Genomic DNA, 21,844 nt, shown 5'->3' on the forward strand with positions numbered 1-21,844 from the left:
TGCCCGAAATAACATCATTTGTGGTAAGGGGTTGATAGGTAGCAGGAGAACAGAACTGAGTGTCCATCCTCAAGAGTCCCAGTGTAAAGGCTGTGTAAAGGCCGGATCCATAGCCTAGACTATCTGGCTCCAAGGACCCTCTCACCCCAACACGTTCCTTCCATTCCTCTTCATTAGAAAGTAAGAATATTTGCCACTTTAAGTACTTGGAAAGTGTCTGTACTCTAAGCCAGGACAGATGTAACTAAACCATTGTCCAGAGTCACCCAGTCATGGGGCCACGGCTTAAGCAACTGCTTGGAACCCAGAGAGGGCAGAGAACTGTCCCTCATGCCCCTTGTTGGGCAGTGCCGCCTCCTTTCTCCCGGCAGCTCTGCAACAGGAAAAGAAAGGCCCCACAGAGGGGGCCACGGGCAAAGGTGTCCAACGCCCAGAGGACGGGCAGCTCCAGTTCTCCCCTGCAGAGGCAGAAGCAGCAGTGTTCTGATGGGATAATCACTGGTATTGATCAGGCAGCACAGAGATCAGTGGCATTTCTCAAGCTCTGGAAGGTACCAAAATGAATGAATAAAAGACAAGGAAATTCTATAAATTGGCTGTTCTATTTGATGTTCATTTAATTAAGACATTCAGTCCTTCTAATGGAAAATGTGAAGAGTGAAAATTACTGTTTTTCAGCCATCTCATATAAAATAAAAACCAGATCTTGAAGGCACAGGGCCTTTTCATTGTATCTTCTTCGGGCTTGATTTAATTATGTATTACAGGCTACTTTCAATAATAATTACACTTGTGTGCCTTTATGCAAAGCCTCTTTCTGTCTTAGGGACTAAAACTCTAAGGAAATGCCTATAGAGATTGCTAAAGTATCATTTAGTGAAAGCAGTTGTTTCTGTATTTGTGCACTGAGCAGATGTTTATCATGTACCTACTGTGCGTTGAGCCTCTTTCAAGTCCTGCAAGAGGTAACGTGACTGAATCATGGTTTCTCTCCTCCAACAGAGCATATCCAAACATGCATTCATTTCTTTGTTAAGCCAACATTCCTTGCCTGTCTTCTCTGTGTCAGTCCCAATGCTGGAGAAGCAGAGATGAACTGAGAGCCGGTCCCCCAGGGTCCCATTGCTGACAGGTGGTGGAATCCAGATTCCCAGTCTGGCATCTGACTCCACAGCCCTGTCCTGATTCAGGCACTCCCAGGCCTTGACAAGCAGAAGACAACTGGTACATTTCAATGCAGGTGACACATTCGATGGTAGAGCTGTGCCAGAGTCTCATTGGGAGAAAAGACAGAAGAGACCAGAGAGGGCTTTATGAGGTGGCATTTGAATGAGGCCTTCTTAGAAGTAGCACTGAAGTGACATCTGACCTCTAATCAATAATCGCTCTATCAATTCTTATTTGTAAGGCTCCAAAACTCTTTCTTAAGTCTCCTGCTTGATATAATAAAATCTTCTTTATCCAGTTACATCAGGAAATTAGACAGTATGAGTAAGTAGTTTCACTAATAAAAAGTATCTACATGGATAACAGGTGTTTCAAGAACCAGACTAGACCAGCATACCCACCGCATGTAACTGTTGAACTGAAGTGGATCTTCTGCTGATTTAAAAAGATGACTCAGGATCTGGCAGGGCTTAGCTTACTCACAGACTACAGATACAGTTAAGATGAACAGGGCAGAGCTGGTTTGTGGGGGGTCTTGATTTTTGGCTCACAAATTGGGGGTTCCCAGGTAGCATTTTACTGAAAAGCCCTGGAGATTGATATTGGCAGATGTCCTATAATGAGTCTCTTCTATAAATGCCAGTAATTTAAAAGATCCTCTTCCCCAAGATAACCACGCTCACAGGCTCCCTATATGTGGCATGAGTTGCATTGTCACAGGATTTTTCTGATTATGAAAATAATTAACTTATGTTAATTATAGAAAATCTTGGGAATATAACACATGTATAAATAAACAATTAAAATCACCTGTAATTCTACCTCCCAGAGATAACCACATTGTGTGTGTGTGTGTGTGTGTGTAAGTTCCTCCCTGTTCATATTTCCAGCAGCCATAAAAGGGTTAAAAAGAACATCAGTGTTCCCTAGAGTTAAAGAGATCAGAGCTCCAAGAGAGTCTCCAGATGAGGGAGGCCTTAGGGCAAACATTCCAGATCTTTGCCCCAAGACTTGCCCTCCTTCCTAGCATCTTCTCTCAGAAGCCTCACTCACCTGCCTTTGAGGGCCATGCTGCACCTTTGACCCTCCAGTCCAGGTTTCAAGCCACACCACCACCCTCCCCTAAGCCAGACTGACCTTTTCTTACAAGAACCTGACTCAATACTAAGGAATAAAAATGAGAAACGATGACAAGAAACAGGTTTCCAAAGTCCCTTAACTACCAATATGAGAGGCCAAAGGACTGATGACAGTCCCACAGCTTTGCTCCTCCAAGCCCGGACCTGGCATATATGGTAGAGACCACTGCATTGCTCACCATCTTGGAAAGATCTTCTGTTCTCCCTCCTCAGGCCTCAGCAACAGAGAGATTCAACTTTCCCAATGCCTCCCTGGCTCTTCCCGCAGAGTTAGTCTTAGATCAAGGACTGAGTGAGTCATTCAAAAGACCTTTACCAACACCTTCTCTGTGATAAACTGTCCCAGAGACTGTTATCATTCAGTGTAATGAATACCGTGATCAGACACAGGGACAGAAAGAGTTGGCAGATGGCAGAATCCATGCAGCACCCAAATCTGACCTTCAGCAGAAAATTGCTCAGTGCCTAGTCTCATCTACCAAGCCTCACCTGAAACCATAGAAACTACAGGCCACAAGGGTCCTGACAGGAAGCCAGGCCCAGCTGAAGGAGCCAGGATGGAGTTGAACTTTGGGGCCTTTCATGTCACCATCATTAAAACCTTTGGCATCCCAGGGACCATCTTTACCCCAGTAGTGAAAGCAGAACAGGAAAAAAAATCCAGTAGGGAGACCCAGAGTACATGGGGGAGACAAGTGGGGCTGAACCTGTGCTACAAGCTAGAGCATAAGTAGAAGTCAGAAATAATTGGCATCTGGATAGAGAACTTTTTCCCCATTCACACTCAAGTGCAAAAAGGCTATTTTAACCTACTTTTGTATACTTCAGCCTCCCATAATTAAAAATAATAACTAAAATGTTAATAGCCTACTCTCTGCGATCTCACAACCACTCTGCAGCAGGTAGGCAAGCACACACAATGGATATTTGCAAATGGAACACAGAAACAAGTGGTGGCTTGGAAGCAGAGCTGAGTATGAAATTTGACTCTACCACACATTAGCTATGTGACCTTGAACCAGTGACTTCACTTTCCTAAGCCTCAATTTCTGAGCCTCCTCCAAAAAAGAGATAATATATACCTTTTAGAGTAGTTGTGAGGATTAAATGAAAAAATATATGAAAAAGGAATAGCACCATACCTGGCACGTTATAGCTATTCAAGAATGGTAGCTCTTACTTTTAATACTACTTTCTTTTAATACTGCGAAAGAGAATTAGAATTCAATCATGATGCTTCAGAAAGACCACACCAGAGCAAAGCTGTGAGGTCTTGAGAGCTGCAGATACATAGCTGCTTAGTGCCAGATGTGAAATCTAGATGGGAAGAGGCTGCAAAAGACCAACTTTTTAGGCTGCTTGTGTGGCAGCAGAGTCCTGGTTTGAATTCAGAGTCCCCTTTTCTCAGGATCTGTAGCTTCCTAGGAAGCCTCATCTATTGTTGTTCAGGAAAAAACTGTATACCAGTTCTTGGGGGTTTTGAGAAGGTATCAAGCATCAGGTTTGACCACATCACCGCTAGGAGTCCCCAAGCTCTGAGACTGGGTCAGCAGTCTCATATGGCCACCATCATCTTACCCTTCATGGGTAAGTATTCGTTTATAGCTATAGGGCACTTCCACGTGTTCCTCACAGTAATCCTGGGAGGTAGGCGGGGCAGGGGTTATGAATTAGAAAAGGAAGACTCAGAAAGGTAAGTCATTTGCCTGCATCTATCATATCAGCAGGTGGAGTCATGTCCTGAACACTGTGTGCAAGTACATGTAGGAGACATGGAAATGTAATCACCAGAAAGACAATATACAAAACTGTGTCATGAAGTAGAATGTGCCAAGTTCCAGTTCTAGCATCATTATGTTTCTGTTACTCAGAGCAACCCCTTGGTTTTCAGGTATGACAGCTTTGGCCGCCTGACAAATGTGACCTTCCCTACTGGCCAGGTGAGCAGTTTCCGAAGTGATACAGACAGCTCGGTGCACGTCCAGGTAGAGACCTCAAGCAAGGATGATGTCACCATAACCACCAACCTGTCTGCCTCAGGTGCCTTCTATACACTGTTGCAAGGTAAGCCAGGTGGGGACTTGGAGACTTTGAGGCAGAGGAGTGTAGACACCCATTTGGAAGAGGATGACACAAGAAATAAGCTGCTGCTGGAGCTACCCAAGAACAGGAAAGCATTACGACTGGTTTCCCTCTCCTAAATCCAGTAAATTCCCTCACAGAAACTTCAGAGTAATATTTCATTGTCTCATTCCATTATCATCAGAACAAGGTAGAAAATCCATTAGCTCCTAATTCAGGTGACCTCACTATTCTGTCATTCTAATGAGTTTCAGATTAAAGACTTACTCTCACACTGGTACAAGCAAGGACAGAAGACCAAATAATTACACCTAATTACGAAAGGGATTTGGGCATGGAGAAGTCCTTCCTGAAGCTCAGATGAGAATGGTTTGTACCTATGCTAGGATTCCATAGAGAGGAGACCTTTCCCCTCTACACCCATCACATAATCCCTGATTTGAATCTATCTTTTAACTTCAGCTAAATCACAATGATGAACCATTTCTGTGAATTGTCTGCTTCAATTGTTCTCATGGGATGCGGTGACCTAGAGTGAAGTTCGCAGCTTCGTCAGACTTACTATGCGTGGGGGAAAAATGTCCATCACTAGGAAAAGCTTTGCTTGATCTATCCCTACCCTATGGCTTTTTGTACTCCCAAAAGCTTTGACACAAAGTAGTAAAAGGAGCCTTGGGCTAGGATTCCGCCACCACCCACGTCACTATGGCCCTTGACTTTCTTCTCTGGGAAAAGAAAACAAATTGAAGCCGTGTCAAAGGTGTGGAGCAGTGCAAACAGCAGGAGTTCTGGGGTAGCCGGGCTGGGACCTCTATGCCTCCTGTGCCAGTTCCTACCCGTGTAAACTGGGCGGAGTCACTCTTCTTTGAGCCTCAGTTTCCGGGTCTGGAAAATGGGACTGAATTACAACACCTGTCTCATAGGGTTGCTCAGACCATCTCTTTAGACAATGTGCATAGAGTAACCAGCATGGGCCAAGCACAAGGTATTGCTCAGTAAATACTTGCTGGATTAATTAACAAGCAGTTGGATTTACCATAAAAAAAATAACTGTATATTTTTACAGCCACTTTTACTCGCAAATATAGTCCTATGCCTTTAAAAAAAACTCAAAGAACCATATCAGTTTTCAGTCAAAGAAAGAGAAATCAAGCCCTGGTGTTCCTTCCCCACCAAGCACCTGTAGCAGTGAGTTGGGACACACCCCAGGTATTCATGCTCTGACTGAGTTATTACCCAGAGAAGGTACCAATTCCAAGGCAGCCCGAATTCTGCCTGACCAAGATAGCAAGGCTGCCAATTACTCGAACGTCTTGTCCTTCAGGCCTGTTTTCTTCCCTATGGTTAAGAATTGTCTCACCCACTCCATACCACTAAGCTGGCTTGGAGCAATTTTCTCAAAGTTAATACAGCCTTTCTTATATTTGGGCAACTTTTTGAAATTCAAAGGTGCCATCAAAGCTACCATCAAAAAGGTTTTAAAATGTACCATCGATTTAATAACAATTTTTCGGGGCAGGGGAGGACACACTGCCTGAAATTCGTAAAGGACTTAAGACACATTGCAATTTCAGCAGCATTAAAATGTGAAAAGGAAAAGTACCACTTGGAATCCAGGAAACATGGTACCTGTTTTTCCTCTTTGGTACCTCAGCCAAGCTCCCTTTCCTTCTTTTGTACCAGGCCCAGATGCTCAGTTTTGCAGCCACCTCAGTAGTCTTTGTTAAAAGCTCTTTTGGTTTCATCTTATGTCTGAACTATGGGAAAAAATAAGAAGTAGCTGCTAATGAGCAGCAGCCTTGGGAAGTCACACCTCACATTAAATGGAGATCATTTGAGATGGGCCTCTGCAGATGCCGTTCCATCCAAAGTCACCATTAATGGACGTATGTGGATTCAGCAAGAAGCAGCTTTAAAAGATAAATTGACACAGGCTTTTTCACTGTTCAAAGGAAGTAAAATACAGATTGTCAGTGAATAATGCATAGCAAGTTTGAGGCAGATTTTAGAATTCTGTGTGCGAGAGAGAAAAAAGGAGAAAAATGGAGGCAGGGGAATGGGAGAGAGAGGGGCCAATTTGATGCCATTCTAGCAGGGAAGATTCGGTGAGGGTTTCCTACGAAAACTACATCCTTAATAGCTTGACATGGTCTAGAATATATGTAGTTCAGTTAAGGACCTGTAATAATGACAATAATGATAGCTAACATTTTGGAGCACTTATTGGTATGAAGTAGATTTTTAGTGTTTTACATTCATAGTCCTATTTAATCCTCACAACCTGATGAGGTAGGTATTATTAATAGCACCCATTTTCCAAATGAAGGCAATGAGGCACCGAGAGGTTAAGTAGCTTGTCCAAAGTCACATAGCTGGTAGGGTATTTGGACCCAGACATATAGGCTATAGAACCTATTCTCTTAACCACTAATCTAAAGGCAATGGGGAGCTACTGAAGGACTGTGATCATACTAGAAAAAATCACTATGACAAGTATATGAAATGGAGTGGTAGAGACAGAGGTGACAAGATATGTGACAGTGATTAGCACAGTACCAAGCACAAAAAAAAAAAAAAAAAAAACTAGTAATAGCTAACATTTATATAACACTTCATATATGCCAAGTACTGTTCTCAGCTCTTCATATTCATTATCTCACTTATTCCTATGAGGTAAAGGTACAATTATTATACCCAGTGTACAGATGAAGAAACAGAGGCATAAGAAGTTGAGGAATTAGCCTAAGGTCTTACAGCAAGAGAGTGGCAGAGCTGGAACTTGAATCCAAGTAGCTTGGCTCCACAGTCCCCACTCTTAATCTCTGTGCAATAGCACCTCTCACGGTAGGCACTGAGGTATTTGAGAATCCAGTCATTAACAGAGCAGTGAACCCTGCGCCCCTCAGCTGTGAGACCACTAATGAGGCCCATAGAGAAGTTAAGGAGTATATAGGAGCTGGCATTCATTCTGACCAGTGCAACAGGGAGAGCTTCTGGGAAGAGGTGACATTTAAGCAGAGCCTTTAAGGAAAGACTTGGGCTAGTATTTATTGAAGAAAAGGGCAGTGCAGACAGAGGCAACAGCTGAGGAAGGGGAAAAGGCAGGAGAGTACAGCCTAAAGTCAGAGATACTGTTTCCATTTTTAGAAAAGAAAGTGTGCATTTCACAGCTGAAATTTATTTTTTCTCCAGGAGCTTCTTTTAGCTAAAGATCTGAATTTAAACATTTTAACCAGATTTAAAATTTCAAAATCAGCTCTATCTTTTAAATAGTATCGTGTGTATATATCTGTACATAAATACTCCTCGACTTATTATGGGGTTATATGTTCCAAGAAATCTATCATAAGTTGAAAATATCCTAAGTCAAAAATGCACTTGATACCCCTAACCTACCAAACATCGTAGCTTAGCTTGGCCAACCTTAAACGTGCTCAGAACGCTTACATTAGCCTACATTTGGGCAAAATCATCTAAAACAAAGCCTATTTTATAATAAAATATTAAAATTTCATATAATGTATTATGTATATTGCTTTTGCATCATCATAAAGTCAAACAGTCATAAGTAGAACCATCATAAGTCAGGGACCATCTGTATGTATACATATATGACAGTGATTTAAAACATATATATTTGGCATTCTGCCAGCGATTTAAGTATTGAAGTTATTTTTCACCTTGTAAAGAACATTGTTACTCTAATATATATCAAGAGCCTTAAAAATGTTCAATGCTTTTCCTAGTAATCTTACTTTTAGGAGTCTATTTTAATGAAATAACCCAAAAAGAAGACATCGATTTATCTAAAAAATATATTTTTAATTGAGATATAATATACATACCATAAAATTCACCCTTTTAAAATATACAGTTCAGTGGTTTTTAGTATATATGTACATGCACACACACACACACAGTTATGCAACCATTAAATACCATTATGTAATTCTAGAAAATATTTATCAACCCCAAAAAGAAACCCCACATCCATTAGCAGTCACTCCCCATTCTCTCTTCCTGTCACTAATCCACTTTCTGTCTCTAGGAACTGGCCTGTTCTGGACATTTCACATAAATGAACTGACACAATATGAGTCCTTTCGTGTCTGATTTTTTTTACTTAGTATAATGTTTAAAATATTTATTTGCAGCGTTACTTGTAATTATGAATACTGGCAACAATCAGAATATCTATTTGAGGGTTGGTTAAATAAATTCTAGTATTTCTATACAAAGGAATACTGCACAGTCATTAATAAAAACATGAAAAATATTTAACAATATAATAAATACAATCATCAGTGAAAAACTATATTTACCATTTTATACTATGAATATTTTAGGAAATATCTTAAAATCTAGGAGTATACCAGCACATTTATAATGGTTTTCTTTGGGTATTGAGATCCTGGATGATCATATATTTTCCTAGTTTTCTTCAATAACAATTTTTGTTTCTATAGTCAGAAAAATAAACACATTTAAAAACCACACCACTGCCTCTGCTATACACACACCAGCCTCCATCCTCATCCCTTCTGAGCAAAGTCTGTCCCTCTCCTCTCCCTCAGACCAGGTCCGGAACAGCTACTACATAGGGGCGGATGGCTCCCTGCGGCTGCTGCTGGCCAACGGCATGGAGGTGGCACTGCAGACGGAGCCCCACCTGCTGGCCGGTACCGTCAACCCCACCGTAGGCAAGAGGAATGTCACACTGCCCATCGACAACGGCCTCAACCTGGTGGAGTGGCGGCAGCGCAAGGAGCAGGCTCGGGGCCAGGTCACCGTCTTTGGGCGCCGGCTGCGGGTGAGCAAGGCCTCCAAGCAGGTCTCTGCCTCTGGAGGCCGGGTCCTCAGGAGAAAACGAGGACGAACCTGTAGAACTGGGTTCTGTTCTTGAAATTGTCCCCGGGGGAGCAGGTTTTCTGGGCCCTCGGTTTCTTCATTTGCCAAAGGGGAGAAGTAAAGTAGGAAACTCATGGAATAAGAGTCTTGTACAGCTTTTCATTCATTACCTGTGGAAAGATTACTGGCTTTGGTGTTAGTCAGGCCTGAGTTGGACTTCCAGCTTCCATTACTCCCCTGAGTGGATTATTGGGCAAATTCATTATCTCTTAAAGCCTCGATTTCATCTATAAAATGGGGAAGGTAAAACCAATTTTACAAGTTGCTTCAAAGATTAGAAAAAAAATACATGAAGTGCCTCATACAGAGTCTGGCACATAATAAGTGGTCAATAATTCCTACTCTTACTGCTGTCATTGCTGTTCTTATTATTCTTATTGTTATTACTATTGTTAATATGTCTGAAAATTCAGTTTAGCTGTTTGGAACCTAAGCTACATTCTCCACTGTTTCCAAGCAGTTATCTTCCTAAATGAGCAAAACGACCCCCACCACAGCTGTCACTGCCAGTGGGTCGGCATCTGTGGCCTGGTGTCTTGGAGTGCTTTTCAGTATGTGAATGCCCTGAAACAGCCCTTTTTCTGCCTCACTCCCATGTTTCTGAACAGTGTGGCTTCTGCCCCAGGGTCTAGTTGCCCATCCAGCTTCTCCTCCCTCCAGCTTTAGAAAGGAAGGTGACAGGGAGAATGAAAGTGAAGGAACAAGCCCCGGCTTTCCGCACAGCACCTTGCAGACCACAGTGCTTTTCTGAGACTTGCTGTGCTGAAGGGAATCACCAAACTGAGCCAGATGTTCTTGACTCCTAAAAACCACAGAAGCATCCTCATGCAACACTGCTGGGGTTGTCTCAAGCTTCCTGCCCTTCAGCAAAGAAGGTTCATTTAAGCCCCTGTTTCACACATGGAGCACCCTAGTTCCAGAGAAATAAGGCTTTTTTCCAGACTCACATAGCTAGGCAGTGGTAAAGACTAGGAAACAGGCACCCTGCCTCATAGTCCAATTCAATAAAAACATTAAGTGACTTATCCAGTATCACACAACTAGAGCCAGAAAACCAGGCTTCCTGTCTTTCCGCAACAGCCAAGAAATCTAGCAACAATCTAATGTGGGAAACAGCCTTCCACTAGTTCCCTGAGGAAGATCCAACTGTCTTTGTTCTCTGTGGCCTCACTGAGCCCCCATGTGGATTCTCCAGCAGTCCCTCATGCTGAGACATGAGTCAGAAAGTTTGACTTTGGCTGTGTGTGTAGCCTTGAACAACTCCTCTGAGCCTTAGATTTCTCTGCAGAAACCAGATAATATATTCAACATACCTAGCCCGGTGCTGGTAGACCGCAGGTGCTCAATAAGTGGCAGCAGTTAGTGCTATTAGGATTTTCTCTCTGCCATGTGAACTGGACCAAAAGTTTCCCAGGCTTGAATTTTTCCCTCTCCCAGCCTGAGATTAATGGCACTCCAATGAGGCATCTCTGCATCCTCCCAATATAAATGGCCACCCACAATGCAGCATGTGGAATTAGAATGGTAGCCGGGTGCACCTCCCCATAATGGAGCTCCTTTTTTATACAACTGGGAACTTTTTTAATAAAGAAAGATGTAAAATAATCTCATTGCCGCCACTGCCAAGTACAGGAAACATGAGGCAGTTCCCCAGTGAGCTGCTTAATTCGGTTTTATTAATTTTGCCACAGAGGTGTAGCTTCACTAGAGGTCCTCCAGGGGATGAGGGGCGGCTGACTGGGTGGCACCACCTTTAAGGGAGTCACAGGGGACCTTCCAAATGATGCTGTGAAAAGGGTTCCATCCTTGTTGGTGGTGCAGACTTTGCATATTCCTTTGCGCTCTCGGCAAAGAACACAGCTTCAGCCTCCAATGCCTCTGATTTTTCATGGGAATTGTCTGCCACACTGTTTTTGCTTCTGCAATTGTGTTTGATTACCCCTGGGAAGACAACCTTATTATAACCAGGCCATTCACAGCTAAAGTTGTCTCGGCATCATCATTATAAATCCTTATTTTCTAGGCTTTAGAATTTGTTTTGTGAGAAGGGGGAGACACACATGTCTCTACTTCCTCTGAGAATGACCATGATCATTTGCTGTCATTTAATGAAAATGACTGCAAGCATTAATTCAGTGCCTTCTATGTGCCCAGCAGCCCACTAGGCAATTTATTTAGCTTTCTTCAGTCTTCACAACAGCCCTGTTGTTTTATAGAGGAAGAAAGTGAGACTCAGAGGAGGAACGACACCTGCCCAAGGTCACACAGAAAAGTTGGTCACAGAGTTGAGGCTGGAATCCTGGCCTTAATTTCTAGAGCTGAGCCCTTTTTTACTGCACAGGGCCCAGAGAGCCTTTCATTACCTCAGTCTACATGTGCTGTTTTGTATCACTATATGACTTACCTTGTCTGCTTTCCTCTTAGGTCTTCCTTACTACTTGTCAAAGTTAACCAATGATTTATAGAAGAATAAGAAAATGCGCCCCAATGCCAGGCATCGATTAGAGGAAATCGGTATTGGCTTGAGAGTACCTAACAGTGTTTCAGGGGTAACCAATACCGAAGGGGCAGATCCAAAAATAGAAACAGGCCTCTGAAGTATATTTCTTTATTAAAATATGAAAAACCCTGACTTCTGGCTACCCCTGTGGGAGTCCTGTATTTCTGATTCTGAAAGGAAACTGCGTTGTATGCTGACCGAGTAGCCCAGGTAGAGCTCATACAAGGGGCTCCTGATCCTGGAGGCAGGAGCAAAATTTTTCAAAGCTAGGACTCTGTCCCCAGGTGGCCCACAGCCAGAGAAGCAATCCCAGATTCAAACACACACTGCCTCCGGGGCTTCCAGGAAGAAGCAGCAGCCTTGGGAGCTGACTGAAGTGACTGAGAAGCCCTAATTGTGGTAGCACAGGACAGGAGAGATCCCAGCAGGAAGGCAGGTCCAAAGCCCCAAGAAGAGCTGGACTCTCGTAGAGACCGCTGAGCATTTGTTAGTATGTTGTAGTGATTACGGTGAAATCCAGACTCAGTCACTAACCAGCCACGAGATCTGGAGCACGTCCCTTCACGTCCCTGAGCTTTGGTCTCCCTGGTGTCAAACACTAGCACAGTGCCTGACACATAATAAATGGGGTCAGTCATTGATTTGCTGAGGCAACGGGGCCTCTCCCTTTTTAGGAGGGAGTTGAAAAGCATCTGCCTTTTGTCCTCAATAGAAGGATCACATTAGGAAATAATGTAGATCATCTTTGGTAACAGTTACTGTTTGCTCAGCATCTGTATCATCTTTATCCTCACGGCAGCTCTACGTAATTGGCATTACTATTCCCAAGTTATAGATGAGAAAATTTCACAGAGCTGACAAGTGACAGAGCCAGGAACCAAGCCTGTCTTTTGACACCCACAACCTGTGCTGTCCCCTCTAATCAGGAGTTTCTCAGACCAAAAGTTCTAAATATCACCTTTCTCCTCACTCCTACCCCTTCTCCAGGTTCACAACCGGAACCTCCTGTCTCTGGACTTTGACCGCGTGACACGCACAGAGAAGATCTACGATGACCACCGCAAATTCACCCTCCGGATCCTGTACGACCAGGCAGGGCGGCCCAGCCTCTGGTCCCCCAGCAGCAGGCTAAATGGCGTCAACGTGACCTACTCCCCAGGGGGCCACATTGCTGGGATCCAGAGGGGCATCATGTCTGAGAGAATGGAATATGACCAGGCAGGTCGCATCACATCCAGGATCTTTGCTGACGGGAAGACATGGAGCTACACATACTTAGAGAAGGCAGGTGTCTGTCTCCCTTTATCGCTGGTCATTGTGTAGAAGGCCGGTCATTGTGGCTGAACCCATGGCCAGGCTGAGTAGGTCTGACTAACCTCGGTAGGTCTGACCCGTGTAGTCTCAAAAAGAAATGTTCAGGAAAATCTGCAATAGTGGGCGGGGCGTCCCGAGAGGCATCTGGATAGATCATGTTGATGGCGTGAAAGGTGGGGGTCCTGGGGAAGGAGAATACAAAAATTGCGCCTGATAGACTAGAGCTGAGAGGAGGCCCAAACACTGCCTGGACTTGCAGAGCAACACTCAGGGTCTGGACTCAGATAGGGGTCTGCTCCCAGGTCTAGGGCACATGGGGTGATCTGGTCACGGAGAACAAGGCAGAAGCTTAGGGATCAGTGCTTAGGCAGGAAGCACTTAATCCTGAGTTTCTAGTGCTGGGCGTGGCCTTAGGAAATCCCTTCTGCTTCGGGGCAGAATTCATTTCATCCCAAGGGGCTAGGAATCAGAAAGGGCTTGTAATCAAAGTCGATCCCAAATAGGAGAAAATGGTAACTTGTTATCTGCTGTTATATAGCTGTGTTATCTGATGTTGTAATCCTGAAACAGAGTCTGTAATTCATGTCCCAGTTCTGGTACACAGATCCTTACCTTGTTTCCTGCTCCTGATCACCTGTCCCAGGCCCAGACTCTGCTTGCTCTGTGGTCAGTCTCCCTTATTCTGTGCTTGAGGAAGTCTCTGAGAGCAATGTTCTGTGGTAGTGCTAAGAGAGACCTTGAAAGTCATCCAGCAGAGTGAAAAAACAAAGCCCAGAGAGGGAAGAACTTTCCCAGGGCCACACAATGAGTCCGTCATTAGAAGCCAAGGTTCCCCATTCCCATATGACCTGTTACTACATAAACAATTGTGCAAAGCCTTAAATGCCTTTCTCAGACGTGGTCTTTATACTGTAGGCCACAGGGAGTCAACAGAAGCTGTTTAGCAATCAGTAGACATTGTCAGACTGTGTTTTAGGAAAATCATTCTTGTTTGAGCAGGAAGATTGATTTAAGAAGGAATCTGGAACGAGGAAGCCAGGAGAGAGGATGCTGCAAATACTTTAGGCCAGTGCTCCCGACCTTTCTCACACCCCATCATTTTTATACCACACAGAGGGGCAAACAGACAAAGCTGCTCACCGTAAGAAGGAAAATGGCCTGAGTGCTCTGGGGCTCTAGTCCCTGCCAGGCCAAGGACTGAGGGGAACTCTTATCTGAGCACATCTGTACCCCATTGCAGCGTCCTATGACACTTTGGTTGGAAGGCTCTGGTTTGGGCATAACTTAAGAACCACCAATTGTCTTGGCCTTTCATTCCTTTCCTTAAGTCTTGGGCCCACAGACCTGCCCTTCCACCCCACCACCCTGCTCTCATCTCTTGGTTTTCCTTTCCCTCCAGTCCATGGTGCTGCTCCTCCACAGCCAGAGGCAGTATATCTTTGAGTTTGACAAGAACGACCGCCTCTCTTCTGTGACAATGCCCAACGTGGCCCGGCAGACACTAGAGACCATTCGCTCAGTGGGCTACTACAGGAACATCTACCAGCCCCCCGAAGGCAATGCCTCAGTCATCCAGGACTTCACCGAGGATGGACACCTCCTCCACACCTTCTACCTGGGCACCGGCCGCAGGGTGATATACAAGTACGGCAAGCTGTCAAAGCTAGCCGAGATGCTGTATGACACCACCAAAGTGAGCTTCACCTACGACGAGACAGCAGGCATGTTGAAGACCATCAACCTACAAAATGAGGGCTTCACCTGCACCATCCGCTACCGTCAAATCGGGCCCCTGATTGACCGCCAGATCTTCCGCTTCACTGAGGAAGGCATGGTCAATGCTCGCTTTGACTATAACTATGACAACAGTTTCCGGGTAACCAGCATGCAAGCTGTGATCAACGAGACCCCACTGCCCATTGATCTCTATCGCTATGACGACGTGTCAGGCAAGACAGAGCAGTTTGGGAAGTTTGGCGTCATCTACTATGACATTAACCAAATCATCACCACTGCGGTCATGACCCACACCAAGCACTTTGACGCGTACGGGCGGATGAAGGAAGTGCAATATGAGATTTTCCGCTCACTCATGTACTGGATGACCGTCCAGTATGATAACATGGGGCGAGTAGTGAAGAAGGAGCTGAAAGTGGGACCCTATGCCAACACCACTCGCTACTCTTATGAGTATGATGCTGATGGCCAGCTGCAGACGGTCTCTATCAATGACAAGCCCCTCTGGCGATATAGCTATGACCTCAATGGGAACCTGCACTTACTGAGCCCTGGGAACAGTGCACGACTTACCCCACTAAGGTACGACCTCCGCGACCGCATCACCAGGCTGGGTGACGTGCAGTACAAGATGGACGAGGATGGCTTCCTGAGGCAGCGGGGTGGTGATGTCTTTGAGTACAACTCAGCTGGCCTGCTCATCAAGGCCTACAACCGGGCAGGTGGCTGGAGCGTCAGGTACCGCTACGATGGCCTGGGTCGGCGGGTGTCCAGCAAGAGCAGCCACAGCCACCACCTGCAGTTCTTCTATGCAGACCTGACAAACCCCACCAAGGTCACCCACCTCTATAACCACTCCAGCTCTGAGATCACATCTCTCTACTATGACCTGCAAGGACACCTCTTTGCCATGGAGCTGAGCAGTGGCGATGAGTTTTACATAGCTTGTGACAACATTGGGACCCCTCTAGCTGTTTTCAGTGGAACAGGCTTGATGATCAAGCAGGTCCTGTACACAGCCTATGGGGAGATCTACATGGACACCAACCCCAACTTCCAGATCATCATTGGCTACCATGGTGGCCTCTATGATCCACTCACCAAGCTTGTCCACATGGGCCGACGGGATTACGATGTGCTAGCTGGGCGCTGGACTAGTCCAGACCACGAGTTGTGGAAGCACCTTAGTAGCAGCAACATCATGCCTTTTAATCTCTATATGTTTAAAAACAACAACCCCATCAGCAACTCTCAGGACATCAAGTGCTTCATGACAGGTGAGGATAGGTGCTCATTCAGAGGGCAGAAACTGGTCATCTCCTTATTGCTCTGGCGTCTCACAAAACATTCTTCCCTAAGGAAGCTCGTCTAGGGTAACAGGAAACATTGACTTTCTCTTAGAGCAGCATTTTCCAAAGTATATTTGAAGAAATACTAGTTCAGAGAAATGCTCTGGAAAAACTTGTGCTGATATCAAATCAATTTAACAGGGCAGCCACCGTTCTTAAATTTTCATAATACATTTCACCCTATGAAAGGTTCTGAGAAGTCCTGTAGTAAAGAGAACTGTTTAACATATTTACTCACTATTTCTTAAACTTATTGGACCATGAAACCATTTTTATCACCATGAAATCCTAATATCTCACTGCATTCTAAAGAATGCACTTTGGGAATTTCTGACCCAGAGATCAGGCTATGAGTCCCTGACAAGTTGGGTAAAGGTATGGCTTTTAAAAAAAAAAAAAATCAGTTATTTGGGATGATGTAATAGAAAATTCAGACTTTGGAGACAGATAGAACTGGGTGAAGGGTTCACCATTTCTAAGCTATGACAGTCATAAAAATTATTTAACTTTTCTGGATTCCTGATTTGTAAGTTGAAATTAGAGTACATACCCTGACTCTGTTAAGTTAAATATGCATATCGTAAATCCTAGAGCAACCACTAAAAAATAAAATAGAAGCATAGCTAATTAGTCAATTATAGAAATAAAATGAAGACTAAAAAAATACTCAGCTCCTAAGAGGGTAAGAAGAGAGGGACAAAAGAGCAAAGAACAGGCAGACGAATAGAAGGGGAAAAAAACATTTACCTGGTAGGATGGTTGCAAGGGTGAAACGAGATACATTTTAGAACCTACCCAGCGCAATGCATGGCTCACTTTGGTTCCCTTTCCTCTACCCTCTGATTTGAAAAATGGGCTTTGCTTTCTACTACTGTGAAACCAGCTTGAGTATAAAGTGCCCCATAGGTCACACAAGCCAGAAATGTCTCTAGCAGCCACAGTCCTCCTAGCAAGCCAGCCACACCCAGGCTAGCCACAAAAGACCTCAAGAGCTGGAGCAACTGTGGGGATTCAGGTCTGGATAAAGCCAGCACTTTTTATAGAATAGAGTTTGTGGTGGGCAAAAATTGGGCATATCCAACTTGTACACCTAGTGGTGGGGTGCCCCCTCTTTTTTTCTCTGACACAATCCTCCTGCCCCCTATTTTAAGGCAGTTTCATGTATTCAACAAATATCTCCTTTGTGCAGCTACTACTTTAGGCACCAAAGATAGAAAGATGATCCCTGCCCTCCAGGAATTCACACTGCAAGAGGGGAGACAGACACTTGCTGTTGAGGGAGCAGGGGCATGATGAAGGGTTGTACTGATGGCCAATGAAACACAGGAGGCACACCTGGCTCTGCCCAGGGAGCAGCTGATGTTCGAGGCACATCACGTAGCTGGGAGAAAGGCAATCCAGGCAGAGGGAAATGAGTGTACAAGATTGTAGAGAGGGCAACATGTACAGCTCACATGAGTCCCTTTGGAACGTGGCTTCCTGGTCCCCAAACTTGATGGCCCAGTCCGGACCATGTTTCTGCTGACAGCAATTGGAGGATCCCTCTTTCAGGGAGGAATTCAAGATGATCATGTCGAGAGAATTCAGGTGGTCATGTCTAGAGTCCCAAAGGTGGTACAGGAGAGAGAGCACAGTGGTGGGCAGGTAAAATGAAAACATCCTTGGGGCCTGTATATGCACAGGGATATCCCCACAAGGCTCACAGCATTCACCATGCTCAGCTTGCTGCCAGCCCTATAAAAACTTAACAGATTGAAAGGACATTTCCATTATATCTGTCTGCATTAATCACACCCCTGCCTCACCCTCCAGTGAGTTTCCTGTGAGATGCCTTGGCAGGTTACTGAGGCTTAAAAAAATGATGCGAAAAAACCATTTTACTACTAAAAACCAAAATACTACTAACTCTCACTAAACTTTACCTTTTAGCTTCCACATGGGCTACATGCAACCTCATTCACATCTAGCAACAACAATATTAAAAAGAGCATCTTTTTTCCAAAATCTTCTTCAAGCCTTCTGAGATATACTCCAATTTGATAGGCCTGGGTCGCATGGCAACCCCTGAACCAGTCACTGTGGCTGAGGAAACAGAATGCACTGATTGGCTTAGCCTAGGTCACATACTCCGTTGCTGAACCCGTAGGTAGAATCAGCTTCCCTAAAACTACATGAAGATCCCCAAAAGAGTAAGAAGTCAGAATGGGATGCAAGGAAGGCAACCAAAAACTGTCCACCAGGAAACATCAAACACACTATTGCACTTAACCCTCACTTAAAGCTTGTGATGTGGAAATCACTGACCTCATATTTACAGAGGGGAAAAGTAAGGATCAGAGAGGTAAAGTCACTGGCCCACTAAGAAATGGCAAGGCCGGGCTTAGAAATCTGCTCTGACTCCAAAATCCTCATTCTTGGATTCAAATTCACTTTGTAAAGTACAAGGCTGTGCACATATGAAAGGGATGATTATTATTTATCACTGTCCCAGGCGACCACACCGTAGTGTGGGACAGCTGGTAAAGAGGAGCTTTTTAACTTGAGGGAAATGTCTACCTCTGATGTCATAAGAAGAAAGAATAAAATTCCCAACTCTTCAGGAAGGCATTGTAGAAAAATCAGCGACTAAAAAAATTTTCAGCATTTTTCCCAAAGGCGTAACGAGAACATTTCCCACCTTCCATCACTTATAATTAAGGCCCAGCCTGCTTTTCAGTACCCGAGTCCCCTGGGAATTTGCAGTATTCCTGATAGAAGCTTTCCTTTGCAACTACAAATTCAGATCCAAGTTCTCAGCTTCAGACTAAATGGCTTTGTAGGTCCCCCCCCCCCCCCCCACCACACACACACACACACACACACACACACACACACACACACACACTTTCTGTTTGTTTTAATTTTCCAAAGAACCATCTGCCAAGATTCCCAGAATTGGAGATTCTTAGAAACTCAATGAGGAAAGGGACTTTAGAGAAAAGCCGGTCCAAGTGCCTCGTATTACAAACGAGGAAACGGAGGTCCAGGGACATGGGGGCATGGGCCCCAGGAAAACGCAGAAAACCTACGAGCCAGGATCCAAGCTGGACACTTTAAAATACATTAAATTCAATCGTTCATGTAACAAACTTGGAGCAGTTCCTGCTATACGATGCCTACCCCCAAATGGTAATACTGTTAGTATTCTTCTCCATGACTTAGTGAAAAACCATTTCTACCATCAACTTGCCGGTAAGGAAACTCAGACTCAGGGAGGTTAACTGTTTAAGTTCACAAGTTGGGGAACCAGAGTTCGGACCTGGGTCTTGTCTTGCCTCACCATGTTCTTTCCCTTGTATGATCTTTCTAGAAGTAGAACCTGGGTTTCCAGGCTTTCCTTTCCACCACCCCTTCATCTCAGCACCTCCCAGAGAAGGGCTCTGGAATATCCACAAAACAAAACAAAACAAAAAAAAACAAAGGCAAACATGAGGTCCTTGAATGGGAAGGCAGTGGTGAGAGGGACACGGTTGTTGGCCTCTAAAGGACACTCCCATCACTGGGACGAAGTCGGTGGTAGAGGAAGCAATTCTGCCAGTGCCTGGACCCTAAACAACACCTCCCTGACCAGGGAGCTGTCTCCTTTGGAAGAAGCCAAAGTAGCCCAGAATTGCTGGCTCTGAGGCTCAGCTCCAAATCCTGCCTCCCCCAGACTTTCGGTTCCAAGTCTGTGGTCAGCGACTGCTTTGGCATCTTCAGCTGCTCCTTCCCAAGGAAGCCTAGGCATGCCAGGACACTCTCTCCCGTAAGACCCAGACCTCCTCCCACCTGCCTTCCCAGGCTCTTCTTGCTCCAGCCACAGTTTTCCTTGCTGGTTCTCTCTGCCTCGTTAAACGGCTGTCTGGTTACTATCTGTTACTAACACTCCCCACATTCAGCTCCCCTCTCCAGACTGCCTTGTATGCCAGTCTTTGCCTGAAGTACACCCTTCATCTCCACTGAAGCCTAACAAAATTTACCCAGCTTTCAATGTTTGGCTTAAATGCCAGCCTTCTTCATGAAGACTTGTCAGTCTGTCCAACTGAAAGGCTCCTGCCTTCCTCTCATCTGTTTTCTTGAATCGTGATTATCCACGCCCATGTCTCATCTCCCCCTCAGGGTCTTGAGTGTGCCAGATGAGGGTATGTGTGATGCAGCAAAGGGCACATAAAAGGTATTCATCAATGGCGGGCTCTTTTTCCTTATGTCTTAACTTCCTGATGCCATTCTTTAATGAGCTAAGTGCTTGTGGAAAAATTGCACCTGTACCTTTAATTAATACTTTATAACTAATAATGCCCAAGGAATGTTATAAATCAATAAATCCCATATCTATGGGGCTAGATCCTCAAGTCCAGTATAAAGACAAGAAATCAAGGCACGAAGAGCTTACGTGACTTCCTTAGGCTGTCAAAGTAAATACCAGGCAGGAAGTGGCGGAGACTCTTTGATCTTTGGTATAGGCCGTGTACATGCCCTATGGCACTGTGGCGCTGAGGCTCTAATCTCTGCAAAGAGGATTGAGAGTGGAAGGAGGATTTGTTTCTTAAGTGAATTTTCTCTTTGAAAGTCATTCATCAAAATCTTTCCCTGGGAGTGATGGTCCCTCTGCTAGTGTTTCCTATCGATGTTGGGGGTAGTTGTAGAAGAGCCTTCACCTATCAACGACTGTCCCTGGGTTTGAAGCTGAAGGTCCCAGGGGTTGGAGTGACAGTAGAAAGGGGAGTCTGGACACCTAGGTTCTAAAGTTACATCTCGCTTAGATTTATACCTAGGATGTGGAAGTTAGAGTCCAAGAGTATGTTCGGCTTTAACACCATGAGACCATTTTCCAAAGAGCTTATACCAGCTGACTCTTCCCCAGCAGCACTCCACATACTTACCCCCATCTGCAGCCTAATTCTAGGTGGCTTTACTAGGGTATGTCACGAGGACCACTTACTCCATGGGGATATTTCTGCTTCTCTCCTACCCAGATGTCAACAGCTGGCTGCTAACCTTTGGATTTCAGCTTCACAATGTGATTCCTGGCTATCCCAAGCCAGACATGGATGCCATGGAACCATCCTATGAGCTCGTCCATACACAGATGAAAACTCAGGAGTGGGACAACAGCAAGGTAATTTGTGTACATGGCCGCCCACCCTTCTGGCCATTCAGATATTACAGGAGTGGGTCCCACCGGCTTTTGAGGAAAGCTTGGGCCGATGATAGAAACAGATGCGGGGCATCCACAGTGCCTGCCAGAAACAGCACAAAGACCCTCACAGTCTATATTAAGGAGTTTTGTGTGTTACACTGAGTTTGGAGTTCCACAAAGACAATCAGCTTTTGTCACTACCCAGAACAAAACTAGAAGGAGGGAAGGTGTGTTCTAAATACAATGTGACATTTTCTGAGCACCTCAGTGTACCTGGTCTTGCACGAGGTATTCTATATGACTTAACTCACAATTATCCTCTGGTATGAATATTCTCATTTTACAGATTTCATGCCTGAGGCTTTCCAATGCCACATAGCATAGAAGGGATAGAACTGGGATTCAAACCCAGATCTGCTTGTAGGTGCTCAGAAAAGATAACTTTCTCTTGTCTTCCTTTTATGACTTCAATTTCAAAGACTCATAGAAT

General features: G+C 44.7%; 1 protein-coding gene across 1 annotated transcript in view; it reads left to right on the forward strand.

The window, feature by feature from the left end:
- The window catches only part of TENM4 (teneurin transmembrane protein 4), a 375,350-nt gene that overhangs the window by 345,877 nt on the left and 7,629 nt on the right, over positions 1-21,844 (forward strand). Inside the window, exons 22-26 of the mRNA XM_023535518.1 lie at positions 4,198-4,370; positions 8,963-9,198; positions 12,784-13,080; positions 14,510-16,124; positions 21,191-21,333. Coding sequence (XP_023391286.1) covers positions 4,198-4,370; positions 8,963-9,198; positions 12,784-13,080; positions 14,510-16,124; positions 21,191-21,333 — 2,464 coding nt within the window. The remainder of the gene's footprint in view (positions 1-4,197; positions 4,371-8,962; positions 9,199-12,783; positions 13,081-14,509; positions 16,125-21,190; positions 21,334-21,844) is intronic.

This window comes from Pteropus vampyrus, unplaced genomic scaffold, assembly GCF_000151845.1.
Source record: "Pteropus vampyrus isolate Shadow unplaced genomic scaffold, Pvam_2.0 Scaffold141, whole genome shotgun sequence".
Classification (NCBI taxonomy): Eukaryota; Metazoa; Chordata; class Mammalia; order Chiroptera; family Pteropodidae; genus Pteropus; species Pteropus vampyrus.